Consider the following 15,868-nt stretch of genomic DNA (forward strand, 5'->3'; position numbering starts at 1 on the left):
TCTCTCTCTCTCTCTCTCTCTCTTTTAGTACAGTAGGCCACATGAGAAAATCATCCTTTGTAGAAAACAGCCCATAGTCTCTTTATCTCCCTCTCTTGCGTTCTGTCTCTCTTTGTCTCTGTTTCTCTTTTTGTCTTTCTTTCTATTATTGTCCTTGCCTCTTTCCCGGTGTCTCTTTCTGTCTCTTTTTGGGACAGTAGATATGAAAAAGCACCCTTTGTAGAAAACAGCCCATTATCTCTCGTTCTTTATTTCTCTTTCTATTATTCTGTCTTTTTCTCTCTTCCTTGCTTACTCTGTCTCTCTTTTTCTACTATCTCTCTCACTGTCTCTCCATTTATCTTGCTTTCTGTCTGTTTTTTTTTCTCTTCTTGTCTATTTATGTCTCCCTCTATCCCTTTGTCTCTCTGTCTCTTAATCCTTCTCTCTCTTTCTGTTTCATCTTTCTCTCATAGTGCCCTTCTTTTCTCTATATATTTCTCTCCTCCCTCTTTCTGTCTCTATTTTTCGAAGGTCCTTTCTTTGTCTCTCTTTTTTCTCTCTCTCTCCTTTTATCTCCACCTTTCCTCCCTCTCTTTGTCTCTATTCATATCTCTGTCAGCCCCCCTCTTTTTATACATCTCTCTCCCTGTCTCTTTTTGCCTCACTATCTTTGTCTCTTTGCGTCCCTTCTTATGTCTTCATTTGTGTCTGTTTGCCTTTCTCTCTCACTTCAGTGACTCCTTCTCTTTCCCCTTCTTCTTCAGTTGTCTCCATGTCTCTCTTACCTCCCCCTCTGTAAGTAGGTGTCTCTCTTACTGACTTTACCTTTTTCTGTCTCTTAATGTGTCTTTCCTTGGCTTTCTCTCTTACTGTGTCTCTCTCTTGTGTCTTTTGTTTTGTCCCTCTCTCTTTCTTGGTTTCTTCCTCTCTATCTTTAACTCTCTGCATCTCACCCTAATTCACTTTCTGTCTCTATTTTTGTGTCTCTTAATTTGTCTCTCCCTTATGGTCTTGTTCTCTTTTTGTCTCTTTGTGCTGTTCTCTCTGCATCTCACTTGACTCTGTCTTTGCGACTCTGTTTCTCTGCCTTTGTCTCTTTATGTGTCTCTCTCCCTTTTTCCTTTCTTCTGCTTTATTTTTGTCTCTCTATGTCTCTTTGTCCTTTTGTCCTTCTCTCCTTATGTCTCAGTGTTTTCTCAGCCTCTCTGCAGGTCTTTGTCTCGCTCTTAATGTCTTTATCTCTCCTGTTCTGTCTCTTTATATGCTTGTCTGTCTCTCTCTCTTTCTTTGTCTCTCTTTCTGTTTCTCTTCTTGTCTCTTCGTGTTTCTTTCTATGTCTTTCTCCCCTAGTGTCTCTCTTCTTGTGTCTCACCCTTGTCTCTGCTCTTTCTGTCTCTTTGTCTCAGTTTCTCTCGCTGTATTTCACCTTAGTTCTCTGTTAACCCCATTGGGGGAACACTATTCATGTTTGGACCAGTAAAATTGTAATTTGTTGGCATTAAATTCATTGTATTTGTAGGTTAAATAAACGTATTAGACTGAGTTTACTCACGCTGTAATAAGTGTGTCTGTAAGAAAGCTGTGAAGCAGCAATTCCTCAGATCTCCTGCAGAGCAGACACTGTCTGATTAAATAGTCAATAGTCGTGGTGTGATTGCAGCAGGTGGAGAAGCGCTGCTGCCAGGCCATTCTGAAAAACCCTGTGGCTAATTAGAGTAGCTGTAGAGCGAGAGCTGAGAGGACGAGTGAGGGAGCGCTGTTCTGTCTGGCTGTTTGTCTGTCTGTCCTGCAGAGTGATGAACTGACTGTCTTAAAGGATTTCTCCTTGTGGCAGCCGGGTGATTTCTTCCTATTAATCAGTGTGATCCATTCTGTCTGTCTACCTGACAGAGGAATCTCTCTCTCTCTCTCTCTCTCTCACACACACACACTCTCTCTCTCTCTCTCTCTTTCTCTCTCTCTCTCTCTGTCTGGACCCGATGAATGGAGGGAGACTGACATCCTAACACAAGAAGAGCCACTTTATCTTCATTTATCACCTCTGCTTCTCCTCTAGCAAAATGTATTGCAGCCACACCTCAAGCGTCTCATACCTGATGAGGAATTTTAGTTTCCCCTCTTTCTTTCTTTCTCTCTCTCTGTTTTTCTTTTTCTCCGTCTCATTTTCTCTATATTAACATATCAATATATTTTCTTTATTTCTTATTCTCTGTCTGCACTGTCTATCTCTCAACTTCACCTTAATTCAAGTCTGTATGAAAATTAATATGTGTGTATGTATGTATGTATGTATGGTACATATGTGATTCTTTGAATTGAGAAATGTTGAATGCTTGGGTTTTACAACTTTAGAAAAAGAATGTCCCCAGACTATGAAGAACATGTAACAAACCAGAAACAAACCAGGAAAACTCTTGTGGTTTTTGAGGCTGATAACTCTGTTGAACTTATCCTGTGCAACAGAGGTAACTCTTAGTCTTTCGTTCCTGGGGTAGTCCTGATAAGAGCCACTTTAATCATAAAGTTTTTGACAGGCTTTGCAAGTGCACTTGAGAATACATTAAAAATTCTTGATTTTTAAAAAACTTTATTTCTTAATGCTAAAATACAAATGTTACAGGGGAGAGAAATAAAGCTAGCTAACCTTAGCGACGAGCTAGCTAACCTTAGCGTTAAGCTAGCTAAAAAAAATATGTTTCTGGGGAGAGAACTAAAGCTAGTGACGAGCTAGCTAATCTTAGTGATGAGCTAGTTAAAATACTAACACCATTAGTTCAAGTACACATTAAGAGGCAAGAAATTCAAGTAATCCGAAACTGAATCAAATTGGAACCTTGTAAATCGGAATTGAATTGATAAAAAAAAAATCTGTGATGATACCCAACCCTGATATTCACAGTATGCTCAAAAATGCATATTGTTGACCACGATAAATTAACAAAATGTCATAATGCCATCTCTAACTGATATTTATTATACGTTAAATTATCAGAGCTTTGATCATGAACCTAGTGCTGAGCGGTATATCGGTTCATACGGTATGGAGGTAAATTTCAAACCGGTATGTGTTTTTCAAATACCGCCATAGCGCTAAAGGCACTCTGTAGAAGTGTAGAGCACCATCAAAGAAGCACAGTAATGGCAGCTGAGCTCAGTCTCATGCTGTCCTACCTGGACTAACATGACAACAGAACTCCTTACAATATGAGTAACTATAGCCCTATTTAAATATATTAATACTATAGCTTTAAGGATGTTATTAATGCACACTAAACTGCTTGTATTTGTAAAGTGGAGAACTAAGGGAATTGTAATAAACAGCTGCTTAAATACTTTAATGCCTCTAATTGCTTAAATAACACAATGCAATGTAGTTTTGTAGTGTTTATGGAGCTATTTAAAATATTTAGTTTTGTAAAGGAAGCCTTTTTTAAAGTTGTTTGGCGTATCTCTTTTTAAGACATATAGTTTACACTCCTCAGCTGTGTTTCTGCTATATATTTTCTTTATATATTGTATAATTTTGTGGGACGTAAACCAAATAGAAATCAAAGCTTTAATTTAAAGCCTTAATGTTTTATATTATATGTGCTCCTAACAGTAGAGTAAGTCACAAAACTATACAAAAGCCCAGTCATGCAAAATTACTATTACTAATATTAATTGTGTAATAAATAAACTGATGTGTGTTTTGTGTAGGCTGCCAGCTCTTTTTATATTCACCTACAACCGCTCTTTCTCTCTCTCTCTCTCTCTCTCTCTCTCTCTCTCTCTCTCTCTCTCTCTTTCTCTCTCTCTTTTTCTCTGAGCCTTTTGTCACACATCATGGTACAGCTGATCTAATGTGCAAAGCTAAAATCCATATCACAGTCCCAATGGCCCAGTGGTTAGCAGTGTGTCCAGAAGAGAGAGAGCGAGAGAAGAAAGATATATAGAGCTAATGAGAAAGAGAGAGAGAGAATGGTGTAGAGAAAGAAAGAAAGAGAGAGAGAGAGAGAGAGAGAGAGAGAAAGGCTGGCTCTGTTCCTGTGTGCTCTCGGTCAGCAGTATTGATATGCAGGGCACACCGCTGCGGCGCTGGCCGACTGAAATGAGGAAGCTGTGGCGTGCTGGTCTGGGATGAGATGCTTTAATGAGATTGTGGTGTGTTTAGCGGCCGCGGACAGCAGGCGTGGGGCGCTGCGCTAAATATCATCCCGGCCTCGGCTTATTGCTTTATATGGGTTGATATTGGTTTATATGGGTTTATATTGGTTTATACGCGCCTGGCAGCTCCCTAATGTCCTCGGTGTTCACATGCAGCGCAGCAGCTCAGCAGGGCTGTTCTAGCGGCTCGCAGCAAATCACCCTCCTGATCGACAGAGACAGAGCCCTCCTGATAACCGACAGACTCAGAGGATAAACACAGAGAATGGGAGACTAATTGGAGCGGCGGTGTAAATCTCACAGTGGTTCAGTTTGATTACCCCTGTTTAAATCAGGAAGTCATGAATATTTACACCTGACTCACAATTCGATTAGATTGTTTTAGATTGTTTTAATCTGTCTACCTACCCTCCTACTATAAGCTGTAAGGGCTGTAAGATAAATTGCATTTTTATTGTTATCGTGATATGAGTTTTTACATTAAATAAATTGATTTTACCGCGCAAAACAAACAAAAAAAGCTTTATTAGCGTTAACCATGTCCAAAAGTGCTCTGAGGCATCTGAGACCAGACAGTCATGCAGTGTAAACAGTGGTGTATTGTTTCAGTATTGAATCAGTATTCCAGACCTTCTTTGAAAAAATAGACACCATGTGCTCTGGACCAAAGATGAAAAGACCAACAGTCCAAAAGTCAGCGTGCTGCATTCTAAACAACAGCAGGATTTTCCCAGGGAGTCTAGGCATTTTTCAATAAGGCAGTGCTAAACCACATGCTGCACACACTACAAAAGCATGGCAGTGGAAGATTTATGGGGTCTGTGTGCTGAACTGACCTAACCTACCTCCGAAAGAGAATGTGTGGAGAATTTTAAAGCAAAGAAAGCCAAAGACAACCTGTATTTTATGATGTATTTGGAGGAATGGGGCAAAATAACACATGAAACACTTGGTATCCTTTGTGTCAAATATGTTTTATGTGTCGTGAAAAGAAATAGCAACTAGGGATGCACCGATGTGGGAATTGTGGACCGATGCCAGTATGCGATATGACTCGTGTATATACAGGTGCATCTCAAAAAATAAGATGACATGCAGATGACATGGCTCTCCAAATCATTACTGATCATCAGTAAATTTTGCATTTCATTTGGAAATCAGTGGACCAGAGTCTGGACGAAGAGTGGAGTGACACACAGTCCAAACTGCTTGAGGTCTAGTGTCTCCCTTGTCTGCAGTAGCTAGTAAAAAAAATCCTCAGAAATACAAGTTGATCAGAGAGACGTTAGGTGTCTATGTCAACCAGTGAGTTTGCTCCCACAGACAGCGCTGAGCCCTCTTACTCTGTTTATAGCTTATGTTTACAGAGCTCGTTAGGATTGGCTATCTTGTAGGGGTGGGAATCGTTTACTATCTCACGATTCGATTCGATTCCGATTTTGGGGGCCACGATTCGATTCAAAATCGATTTTTGATTCAAAACGATTTGAATTATAAAAATTTCTGCTTCTGGCTTATGAATCTTATTGAAAAAAAACCCTCCATAATATACACTGGTCCTGGAGCAGGTAATGTGTTACAAAAACAATAAAATGTGCAGGAATGTGGGTCCTCAGTGACAGAGGAATCACTGGGATATCACAATGACGTTAATGAACAATAAATAAATAATAAATAACACTGCTTTATTACCAGGCTACTAGCGGTGGTGTGTAGGTGACGCTGCTGGGCTGATGTGATGATAGCAGTGGAGCGCTAAAGTTCAGGAGCAGCTGCTGATTAACTAGTTAATTTAAGGTCGTTGTATTTCTTCAGAAAGGGGGCAGGAGGTGGAGAAATTAATTCATATGGTCCATTCCTTAATTCCTCTGTGATGAGGAGCTGAAATTAGCTCTGATTAGCTTATTGTTATTTTTCCGTTCCGCCTTAAATGCTGCAGCCCGCTGCCACCTGTAGCGTTATTTAAGGTGGAACTGGAAAGTTAGCTAGTTAGCTAGCTAACAGTTACTGAAACTAACTACTAGCGATCTTTTTTATGCTTGTTATGAAGCATTCTGCCATAAAACATTGAAACTACACGTTAATCTAATGTAATATAGTGCTTGTTCTGCCATCTTACCGGTGATTCTCAAACACCTACGCTCTGTGTGTGTCTGGAAGATCTCCGTTTGAAAGGACAAGCGCTATCCCCAGGGTTGCCAGGTCCAACAAAAATACCCAGCCCAAAATCAGTCTAAAACCCGCCCCTCAGAATCGATTTTGGGACATTTTAAATCGATTCTGAATCGTAGTAAATGAGAATCAAGATTCTTATGTGAATCGATTTTTTGGCACACCTCTACTATCTTGTGTAAGTAACTGTAGGTTTAAATCATATCTCGGGTTTAGTCTGCGTTTTGTCTGCGAGACCTTAAATAAACTAATAACTTTACCTAACACTCCGTGCCAAATCTTTAACTAAGGCTGTATCTCTGAAAACATTTTGTTCTTTGAGTTTAAGAGCTGTAAATTTGACTGTGGGGGAGAAGGCAGTTAGGCGTTCTCTGCTGCAGTGCTGTTAGCCAATTACAGTCGATATATTTGCATGTATGAATAAGTCTTTTTTTAGATACCAGTGATCTAAAGCAGGACTAAATAGAAACAACTGAGCACTTTTTTTTTACAAAAAACTTGCATGGCATTCATTCTTACTAGAGACCACAAGTAGATATAAAATAATTTAAAAAAAATGATGAAATGAGTCTGAATTACTGAAATTAAGTAACTTTTGTCATTTTAAATTCTTATTTTTTGAGATGCACAAATAATAGATCTAAAAAAAAATAATAATTTGATATACTTTTGGCAAAGATATGGCAGTGCTGGCCCACTGTCTGCCCCAACAACCAGCATGTGGCCCACATGTTGAAAATACACATTTGGACAGCAAGTACCAAAACATATCTGGTCCACTTCTGGCAAAGATATGGCTCTGATGTCTTTGCAAAGCTGCACGTTAGCCACAAATGGCCCCCATGTTGAAAATGCACATTTAGCCCACATGTACCAGAACATATTTAGTCCACTTTTGGCACATTTACAGCAGTGCTGCCTTTGGAAAACTGCAGGTGTGCCAAATGTAATACAAAAAAGGGATGTGCTATATTATGCTATATATGCTATATTGCTTGCTATTTTACTTCAAGCCATGGTTTCACACCAAACCCCACTCACTCTGAATGATGTTAGCTACATCTTAACCACTAGATTATGCAGAGAAATTGGTAAATCTCCTTTTTAAAATGCAAATTCTTCTGTAAAGGTCTTTGCTTTGCGTTCACAGGTGCAGTTGACTTGATACGGATGCTTTCGTGTGTTGTGCTGTGTTGTGGTGTGGTGTGGCGTGCTGTGTGAGTCAGGGCCTATAGTGTAGGATCATATCCAGCTCTGCTTTCTCACAATAAATGGATGAAAAAAGCACTGGGTGAAAAAGGTCCATCAGAATTCTGCTCGAAATGGGTCTGTGGGCACTTAACCGGTGCATGGAGACGTTCCTTGGCTTGGTCTAAAAGTGATGAGGCTTTTTTCGTATTTTTTTTTTTTTTTTTCCCCTCTTCACTACAGCGTTACCTCAGTGAATAAATAAACCAGCGTCTCTGCACCCTTTCTCCTCTCGCTCTGCAGTCAGAGGCTATGAAAAATGCATGGAAGCCTCTGCATCTCCGCCTGCAAACCCACCCATCCGCACCACCCCTCCGCAGGCCCCGCTCCGGGTCAGGCTCAGGCGTGAAACCTGCTTGCTAAATGTCAGGTACATCCAGAGAGGTCCCTGCTGCCAGGAGGACCTCGCTGACCTGCTGCAGATTGCCTGTGTCTGTGCGTGTCTGTGCGTGTCTGTGCGTGTCTGTGCGTGTCTGTGCGTGTGAGTGCGTGTGAGTGTGTGTGAGAGTGTGTGAGTGTGTGTGAGTGTGTGTGAGTGTGTGTGAGTGTGTGTGAGAGTGTGTGAGAGTGTGTGAGAGTGTGTGAGAGTGTGAGTGTGTGAGCTCTAGTATGACAGATAACCACACGTGTGAGCTTCTTCTGTGAGATTTAAAAGTGCAGAGCTTAGAGCATCAGTATGCAAATGAGATTGTATGCATATGCATACACATGTGTGTGGGCATCTGTGATGGGTTTGACTGCTGAGATTCCCCAGCTGGGTGAACGGTGTGGATGTAGGTTGTGTAGAGGTCAGGAGGGTGATCCTGTAATCAATTTTCCCCCCTACTAAAAATCAAACTACAGATGACAAAGAAATGGTTCAAAACTAGGTTTACCTGTAAAAAAAACAATCATATATAATTGGTGTTCAGACGCTTTGATTTAAGTCGATTCATTGAGTGAATCCATGATTCAAGACATTGTTTAAAAAGCCCATGCGTTCATATCACACAGCCACGGAGTTACTCACGCACTGCCGAACACTGCATTATTCTTCAGAATGCGGGTTTCTGACTGAAAATTGAGAAATATCGCACTAATCGAGGCACAGAAGAAATATTAAAGGAGAAATTGGTTGGAAAATGTTTCTTTGTAATAAGCAGCAAAAAAGTTTTTGTTTCCACAAAACATTGCAAATTCTATTGTTGTGCATATGTACACTGCGATAATAATGCTCGAAAGAAATATTTTCCAGACTTAATCCATATAAAAGTGATCCAGTTTTAGACACAACCTGTAGTACATACCTGTACTTTTTATTTATATATAGTGCAGACAAAAAGTATATTGCAATGCCTATTTTTGCCAATATCATGCTTTTTTGGACAAAAGCATCTGCCAAATGTAATGTAATGTAATATTTCACTGAATTTAGCAAGAACTCTGGTAACATCACTGTGGATAATGTGAGTCTTTTTGGGTACCATTTGTAAACATTGTGTGCATCATTCACCAGAAATCAGGATGATATCCTGGCTTTCCTCTTGGGATAAAGAGATGTGCAGAAGATAAATCACTGTTTAAACAATAAGGTTACATTAACATGATGCAAACACCTGGATGGATGGATGGATGGATGGGTGGATGGATAAATGGATGGTTGGTTGGTTTGATGGTTGGTTGGTTGGTTTGATGGTTGGGTGGTTGGTTGGTTGGGTGGTTGGTTGGTTGGTTGGTTGGTTTGGTGGTTGGTTGGTTGGTTGGTTGGTTGGTTGGTTGGTTGGATGGTTGGTTTGATGGTTGGTTGGGTGGTTGGGTGGTTGGTTGGTTGGTTGGTTGGATGGTTGGGTGGTTGGTTGGGTGGTTGGTTGGGTGGTTGGTTGGATGGTTGGTTGGTTGGTTGGATGGTTGGTTGGTTGGGTGGTTGGTTGGATGGTTGGTTGGTTGGTTTGATGGTTGGTTGGTTGGTTGGTTGGTTGGTTGGTTGGGTAGATGGTTGGTTGAGTGGTTGGTTGGTTGGGTGGTTAGGTTGGGTGGTTAGGATGGTTGGTTGGTTTATTGATCCCAAAGAACATTTGGGACATCTTTGAAATTCTCTGCCACTTTTATATTTCATACACATAGTTTTTACACCCAAGGTACTCCCAGATATGCATTGTGTAACTCCCAGCAGTGGGAACCAATGTATTCTTTACAAGCCAGCTGATTTACTTTAATTAAAATCCTTCACATCATTAGCAGACATTAATGTAATGTAACAATGTAAATGTTGTGGGGTTTCCATATAGTATGCGCATCTCCTTCGTTATAATTACAGTTAATAGTGTAATAATTTGTGTTGTTGTTTCTTGGCAGGTGAGCATCTGCGCGTCTGCCCTCAAGGATACACCTGCTGCACCAGCGCCATGGAGGAGACCCTGTCCAACCTGAGCCGGAGGGAGTTTGAAGGACTGGTCAGAGAGGCTGGACGCTCCATCCAAGCTACGCTCAACGCCCAATACAGGAGCTTTGATAGTGAGTAGAAACCAAATACCACACAAACACATATTGGCAGGTGTTTACCAGTTTAACAAAAATATTGAAGCATTGAAATATTGTGATACTACTAGTGCATCTCAAAAAAAATAGAATGGCATTGAAAAGTTACTTTATTTCAGTAATTCAGTTCAATGTGAAGCCTATATATTATATAGATGTATTACACACAGAGTGATCTATTTTAAGCTTTTATTTATTTTGTTGTTGATGATTATGGCTTACAGCCAATGAAAACCCAAAAAATGGGTTTCTGAAATTTAGAATATAAAAAAAAATCAATTGGTACTTTTGGCAGTGTGGGCAGTGTGCCAAGTCCTATTGGAAAATGAAATCCGTCAGCCGAAGGAATCATGAAGTGCTGTAAGATTTTCTGGAAAAACACTGCACTGACTTTACTCTTGATATAACTAGTGATGGGAGTAACGGCGTTGAAATAAATGGCGTTACCGACGCCGTTACTTTTTTTCAGTGACGAGTAATCTAAATAATTAATCTGACTGTCACTATAACACGGTTATAGACCAGAGTCTGGTAGAAGAGTGGAGAGAGTGGACAAACAACAACACGAATGTTTTAAAAGTTCAGAAATCAATATTTGATGAAATAACCCTGTTTTTTAATCACAGCTTTAATCTGTCTTGGCATGCTCTCCACCAGTCTTTCACACTGCTTTTGGGTGACCTTATGTCACTCGTGATGCAAAAATGTAAGCAGTTCTGCTTTGTTTAATGGCCTGTGACTATCCATCTTCCTACTGATTACAGTACAGGTCTCCCTCAAAAAAGAGATTTTGATCTCAAGAGACCTCCTGGCAATACTTAATTAACAGTACCGCAAAATATATTGATTTCTAAACCCTGTATTGCGATATGTATTATATTGCCTGGTTCCTACCAATGCACAGCCCTATTCACAAATTCTTAGGAACAGGAAGATATAAGGATCTGCACATTATTGCAATGCACACAACATTATGGGCGACATTTCAGAGTTCAAAAGAGGACAAACTATTGGTGCACGTCTTGCTGGAGCATCTGTGACCAAGACAGCAAGTCTTTGTGATGCATCAAGAGCCACGGTATCCAGGGTAATGTCAGCATACCACTAAGAAGGACGACAGGACAACATCCAACAGGATTAACTGTGGACGCTGTAAGAGGAAGCTGCCTGAAAGGGATGTTCTTGTGGGCTGATCAAATCACGGCAGAATTCAATGTGCACCTCAACTCTCCTGTTCCCACCAGAACTGTCTGTCAGGAGAATAAATTATTGTGGTCTAAAACCAGGTGTTTCAGTTTCATTGTCCAACCCCTGTATATGCAGTAATGTAGGCACAGGGATGCTATAGGCAAATATAGGTATCTCAAGCTTATTGTAAAGTCTGTAAACTTAATATTGATGTTGTGTGCTTTTGGCCATTTTGTTATCGCAAAAGTCATCTTAATTAAGTGCTATTAAAAAGTCTTATGCATTTATTTTAATTAAGGTTGAATTTTCCCATACCTACAGATACCCTGTAGAAAGATAACAGTGAATGAGGCCCATTGTTCCCATTCTCTAACATACTATACAGAAAGACAAGCATGGGAACCTTCTACAGAATGTGTGCCAATACAAGCAGTAAAAGAAAGAGAAATGCCGTACATACTTGAGCGCAAACAAAACAACCTTTCCCAGCCAAAACCCTCCCGAACACTCCCTCCTGGGTGCTGCTGGCTGAAGATGAAGCAACCGATTACATTAAGATTGATAATGAGCTTCTTGAGATAAGCAAAGGTGTTCCACTATCATTCCAAAAAGGGTTTCTCCTTCAAAACATTCCTAATCCTCTAACAGTGTAGAAGATATGTAGCAATATCAATGAATCAATGCAGTGGTGGGCGATATGATCTTGTAATAATATCACAATATTTTAGGAGTATTCAGGGTATTTTTGTGATAACAGTGTTCTTGGCTATTTGACAAAACACTCAAAAATATTTGAGCAATTTTATGAAAAGGCTACTGCAAAACATCTGTAAAAGTATCATATTTTTCGCACTATAAGGCGCATTTTAAATTCCTATTATTTTCCCAAAATTGTCAGTGTGCCTTATAATCTGGTGCCCCTTATTTATGAATTTTACCAGTCAGGTTGCAAGGAGTACAGAGTTATAAAGGAGTTTCAGTTTAGTTCTCCAGCACCAAGACTAGAGCAGTATTAGCATTACCCGTTAACAGCGCTAAGCGCTAGCTATTTTTGCCGTTCAGAAGTGAGTATTATCGGCCTGTAGCCTATGCGTTAACTGTGTTAAAACAAGCTACGTTGGACAAACTGCTAGCTAATATCACCATGGCTTACTGGTACATTCAGGGTTCCTCAGTGTAGCGCTGACCAAAAAATAGACGTTTTTTTGAAAGTGCACCTTATAATTTGGCGTGCCTCATAGTGTGAAAAATACTTAGCAAGACTCTGATTTTGTATAAAATAACAATAATGTAACAAGATTAATCATATCACATAAAATAATGTAACAAACAAAAGAAAATCTACCTCATAACTAAAGTGCTTTATATTTTTTGCATGCATATAAACTGCAAGCATAAACAGTTAAACAAAAAAATGTAGATTAATACAAAATTCAACTATGAAGAAAAACTTATCAAATTATTTAGTAAACAAAAAGGTTTAAAACAAACCAGAATATGTTTTATATTTTAGATTCTTCAAAGTAGCACCTCTAGTTTAGATGACATCTTTGCACATCTTGGCTGGATTTTCTCAGTCTGCTTTATCTGATAGAGCCACCTGGAATTCAGGCTTTCAGTTAACAGCTGTGCTGAACTCATCAAGAGTTAATTTCTTAAATCTCTTGCCCTTTTAATATGTTTGAGAGCATCAGTTGTAAAGTTGTGAAGAGGTAAAGTTGGTATACAGTAAATAGCTGTAATAGATTTGAGTAATGATTTAATCCATATAATATTCAGAACTACTCTACTCAAGTAAAGAAAAAAATACTTTAAGAAATTAGGGTCAGTTAATCTGAAAAACTTCAACAATTTCAACATTTTGTAAGTATCCTCAAGATCTTCAAAAACGTTATGATGGAACTGGCTCTCATCAGGACCTGAGAGGGAAAAAAAGAGCAAGAGGTACTTCTGTTGCACAGGATAAGTTTATCAGCTTTAGGAACTGCAGAAACACTTTTACGTTTCTACATGATTCCTTATGTGTTCCTTCATAGTCTGCTTGACGTCAGTATTCATTTAAAATGTAGAAAAAATTAAAAAGAACATTAAAGAAGAAGATTTGTCCAAACTTTTGACATGTACTGTACGTTTACAAATACAATTATGTTGAGTAGACAAAGTTTAAAAAGTATTTGGATTCATCTTGTCTGCCATTAAATTAACATTGCATTTATTTTAATGTTCTGTACGGTCCCAACTTTTTTGACGTGGGGATGTTTAATAAAGGAATACCAGGCAACAAGGTCAGTATAGAGGTGAAGCAGAGGAGCTATATAGGTTATAAATTATAAGCTATATAACTATATAGATCATATAAGGCCTATGATCCGAAAGGTCTGAAACCAGCAGACTCCACTTTATCCCCACTGCAGTCTCATTCAGATTCATGTGGTTTGGGTTAGAGTTTTTATGTCCGTCTTTAAGAGCACCTGGTTAAAAGAACAGTAAAGGTGAAGGGTGAAGACTTTGAAGCTCACACTCTCTCCTGGCCTGTGTCAAAGTAAGTGCAGATTAGAGAGGAGGAAATGTTCTTGCTCTCTCACACCAAGCGTGGCCCTGTAGGAGCCTTCTCAGACACCTTTCATGGCCCTCTCCAGAAGCCCCCATTAAAACATGATAAACTGTGATTGACTGTATCCGGCAGTAACGATACCGAACTTAGCAGGAGGCCTCAGGCTTTCATCCTGTATGAAGCCGTTCTTTAGAAAATGACATGAAAATGACAACCAGCCACAACATTAAAACCACCTGCCTGATATTGTGTAGGTCACTTAGGGCTGGATAGTAATTCAGCATTAATATGTGTCAAGTTAAAAATGTTTTAATAACCATGATTTTATCATGCTTTTCTCCCCAGTTTAGCAATTGCTGACTCCTAACACTAAAACTCATTGCCTAATATTATTAAAGGAGAACTCTGGTGTAAAATGTACTTTTGTTGTAGCAAAACATGATAAAAAGTACTTACCTTAAATATATATATGAATAGCACACCTCCGTTCTCCCACAGCGTTTCGAGATCTAGAAATTTTAACAGTTTGTCCAAACACCCTTCAGACTGAGTGGCACAGGGCACTTTTGCCCTGATAAATCGCTTTTTCCACCGTGATTCAGGCTCAAAGTTGTTTCACACCTAAATAATGGAGAGCTCTGACATTTAAAACGAGGCATTAATAACTTAAAAAGTGCACAATAAGCTTATAAAAAACCACACTTTACATCCTATAACACTAGCTTCAGCTCCTAACACTGGCTGCTATGTTATGAGGACTCTTTTGAGGATACTTTTTAAGTTATTAATGCCTCGTTTTAGATGTCAGTGCTCTCCGGATTCTAGCAAGGAGGTGTGGAGCTACTTTGGTCCTGAATAACAGTGTAAAAAGCGATTTATCGGGGCAAATTATGCCCCGTGTCACCCAGTCTGAAGGGTGTTTGGACAAACTGTTAAAATGTCTAGATTTCAGATTGCTGTGGGAGAACGGATGTGTGCTATACATCAAAGGTAAGTACTTTTTATCATGTTTTACTACATCAAAAGTCCATTTTGGATGGTCTCCACAAGACTACTGAAGGTGTCTGAAGGTACATTATATGTCCAAACGTTTGTAGACACCTGCTTCTCCAGCTTTTTATTTGTGGGGTAACTCAGTTTGACTTTGCCCTTGTACTAAAACAATAAAAAAAATAATATCCATCTCATGTTTTAGAGGTGTTTAGACCACTATTTAACCACCCTTTCCATTGTAAATGTACATATATTTTTTGAGTTGAGATTGAGCCATTGGGAACAACTAAATCTTACGTAAAGTCCAGTTCTGGCCAGTAGTATAGGCCACCAAACTTTTTCCACAACCATCCCAGAACCGCCCCAGATCTTTCTGTTGGCCACCAGAAACTGAAATGTGTGTATTTCATATATCATCTTGTATCATCTATGTTAACATCTACCCACATCTACTCATCTTAAAAGCGCAATTCTGCCATCCATCAGCTGGGAAAGCAGTTTTTCTGCATGTAATTGCCAGTGCTCTACAGTTATATCCTTTATGGGCTTTTCCCTTTATCCGCAGGTTGACCCGTCCTTTCTCTGTGTTTCCACCAAGCTGATTGGCTCTATATTAAATGGCAGGACTTTAACAGTAAACAGACTATATGCAAAGCAATAGGAAATCTCTTAGTCATATTTCAAGCAGCAGACAGTCTCCTCATAAAATGCTTATTACCAGAATCACTGCACACAACTTTTCCATCCCCAAAGTGTCCTGAAAGAGCTTTAATCCTGTCCCGTATTCTATTTTTATACTCCCCAGGGACAGCGGGACGGTGTTAGTCTGGAGCCCTGACCATTTCCCCATTTCACATTTTGAATGCTGTTATCTAATTCCCTTCCAATCCTTTAGTCTAAACCAGCATCAGCCAAGTTACCGTCTGATGCTCTTTACCTGTTTTTCCAAAGCAGAAGCTTCACAACTCTCTTCCCCACTGCAAAACTCTCGCCCAAATCAGAGAACAAGTTTCAGATGCAGAAAACAAGTTTTCCCTTTTATCTTTTCAAAGGAGATTTAGCGCCTAT

The 15,868-nt window shown here is 39.5% G+C and overlaps 1 protein-coding gene across 1 annotated transcript in view; it reads left to right on the forward strand.

Moving 5' to 3' along the window:
• The window catches only part of gpc1a (glypican 1a), a 72,502-nt gene that overhangs the window by 33,698 nt on the left and 22,936 nt on the right, over nt 1-15,868 (forward strand). The window contains exon 2 of the mRNA XM_049465514.1: nt 9,883-10,041. Coding sequence (XP_049321471.1) covers nt 9,883-10,041 — 159 coding nt within the window. The remainder of the gene's footprint in view (nt 1-9,882; nt 10,042-15,868) is intronic.

This window comes from Astyanax mexicanus, chromosome 16 (genome assembly GCF_023375975.1).
Source record: "Astyanax mexicanus isolate ESR-SI-001 chromosome 16, AstMex3_surface, whole genome shotgun sequence".
In the NCBI taxonomy this organism is placed as follows: domain Eukaryota; kingdom Metazoa; phylum Chordata; class Actinopteri; order Characiformes; family Acestrorhamphidae; genus Astyanax; species Astyanax mexicanus.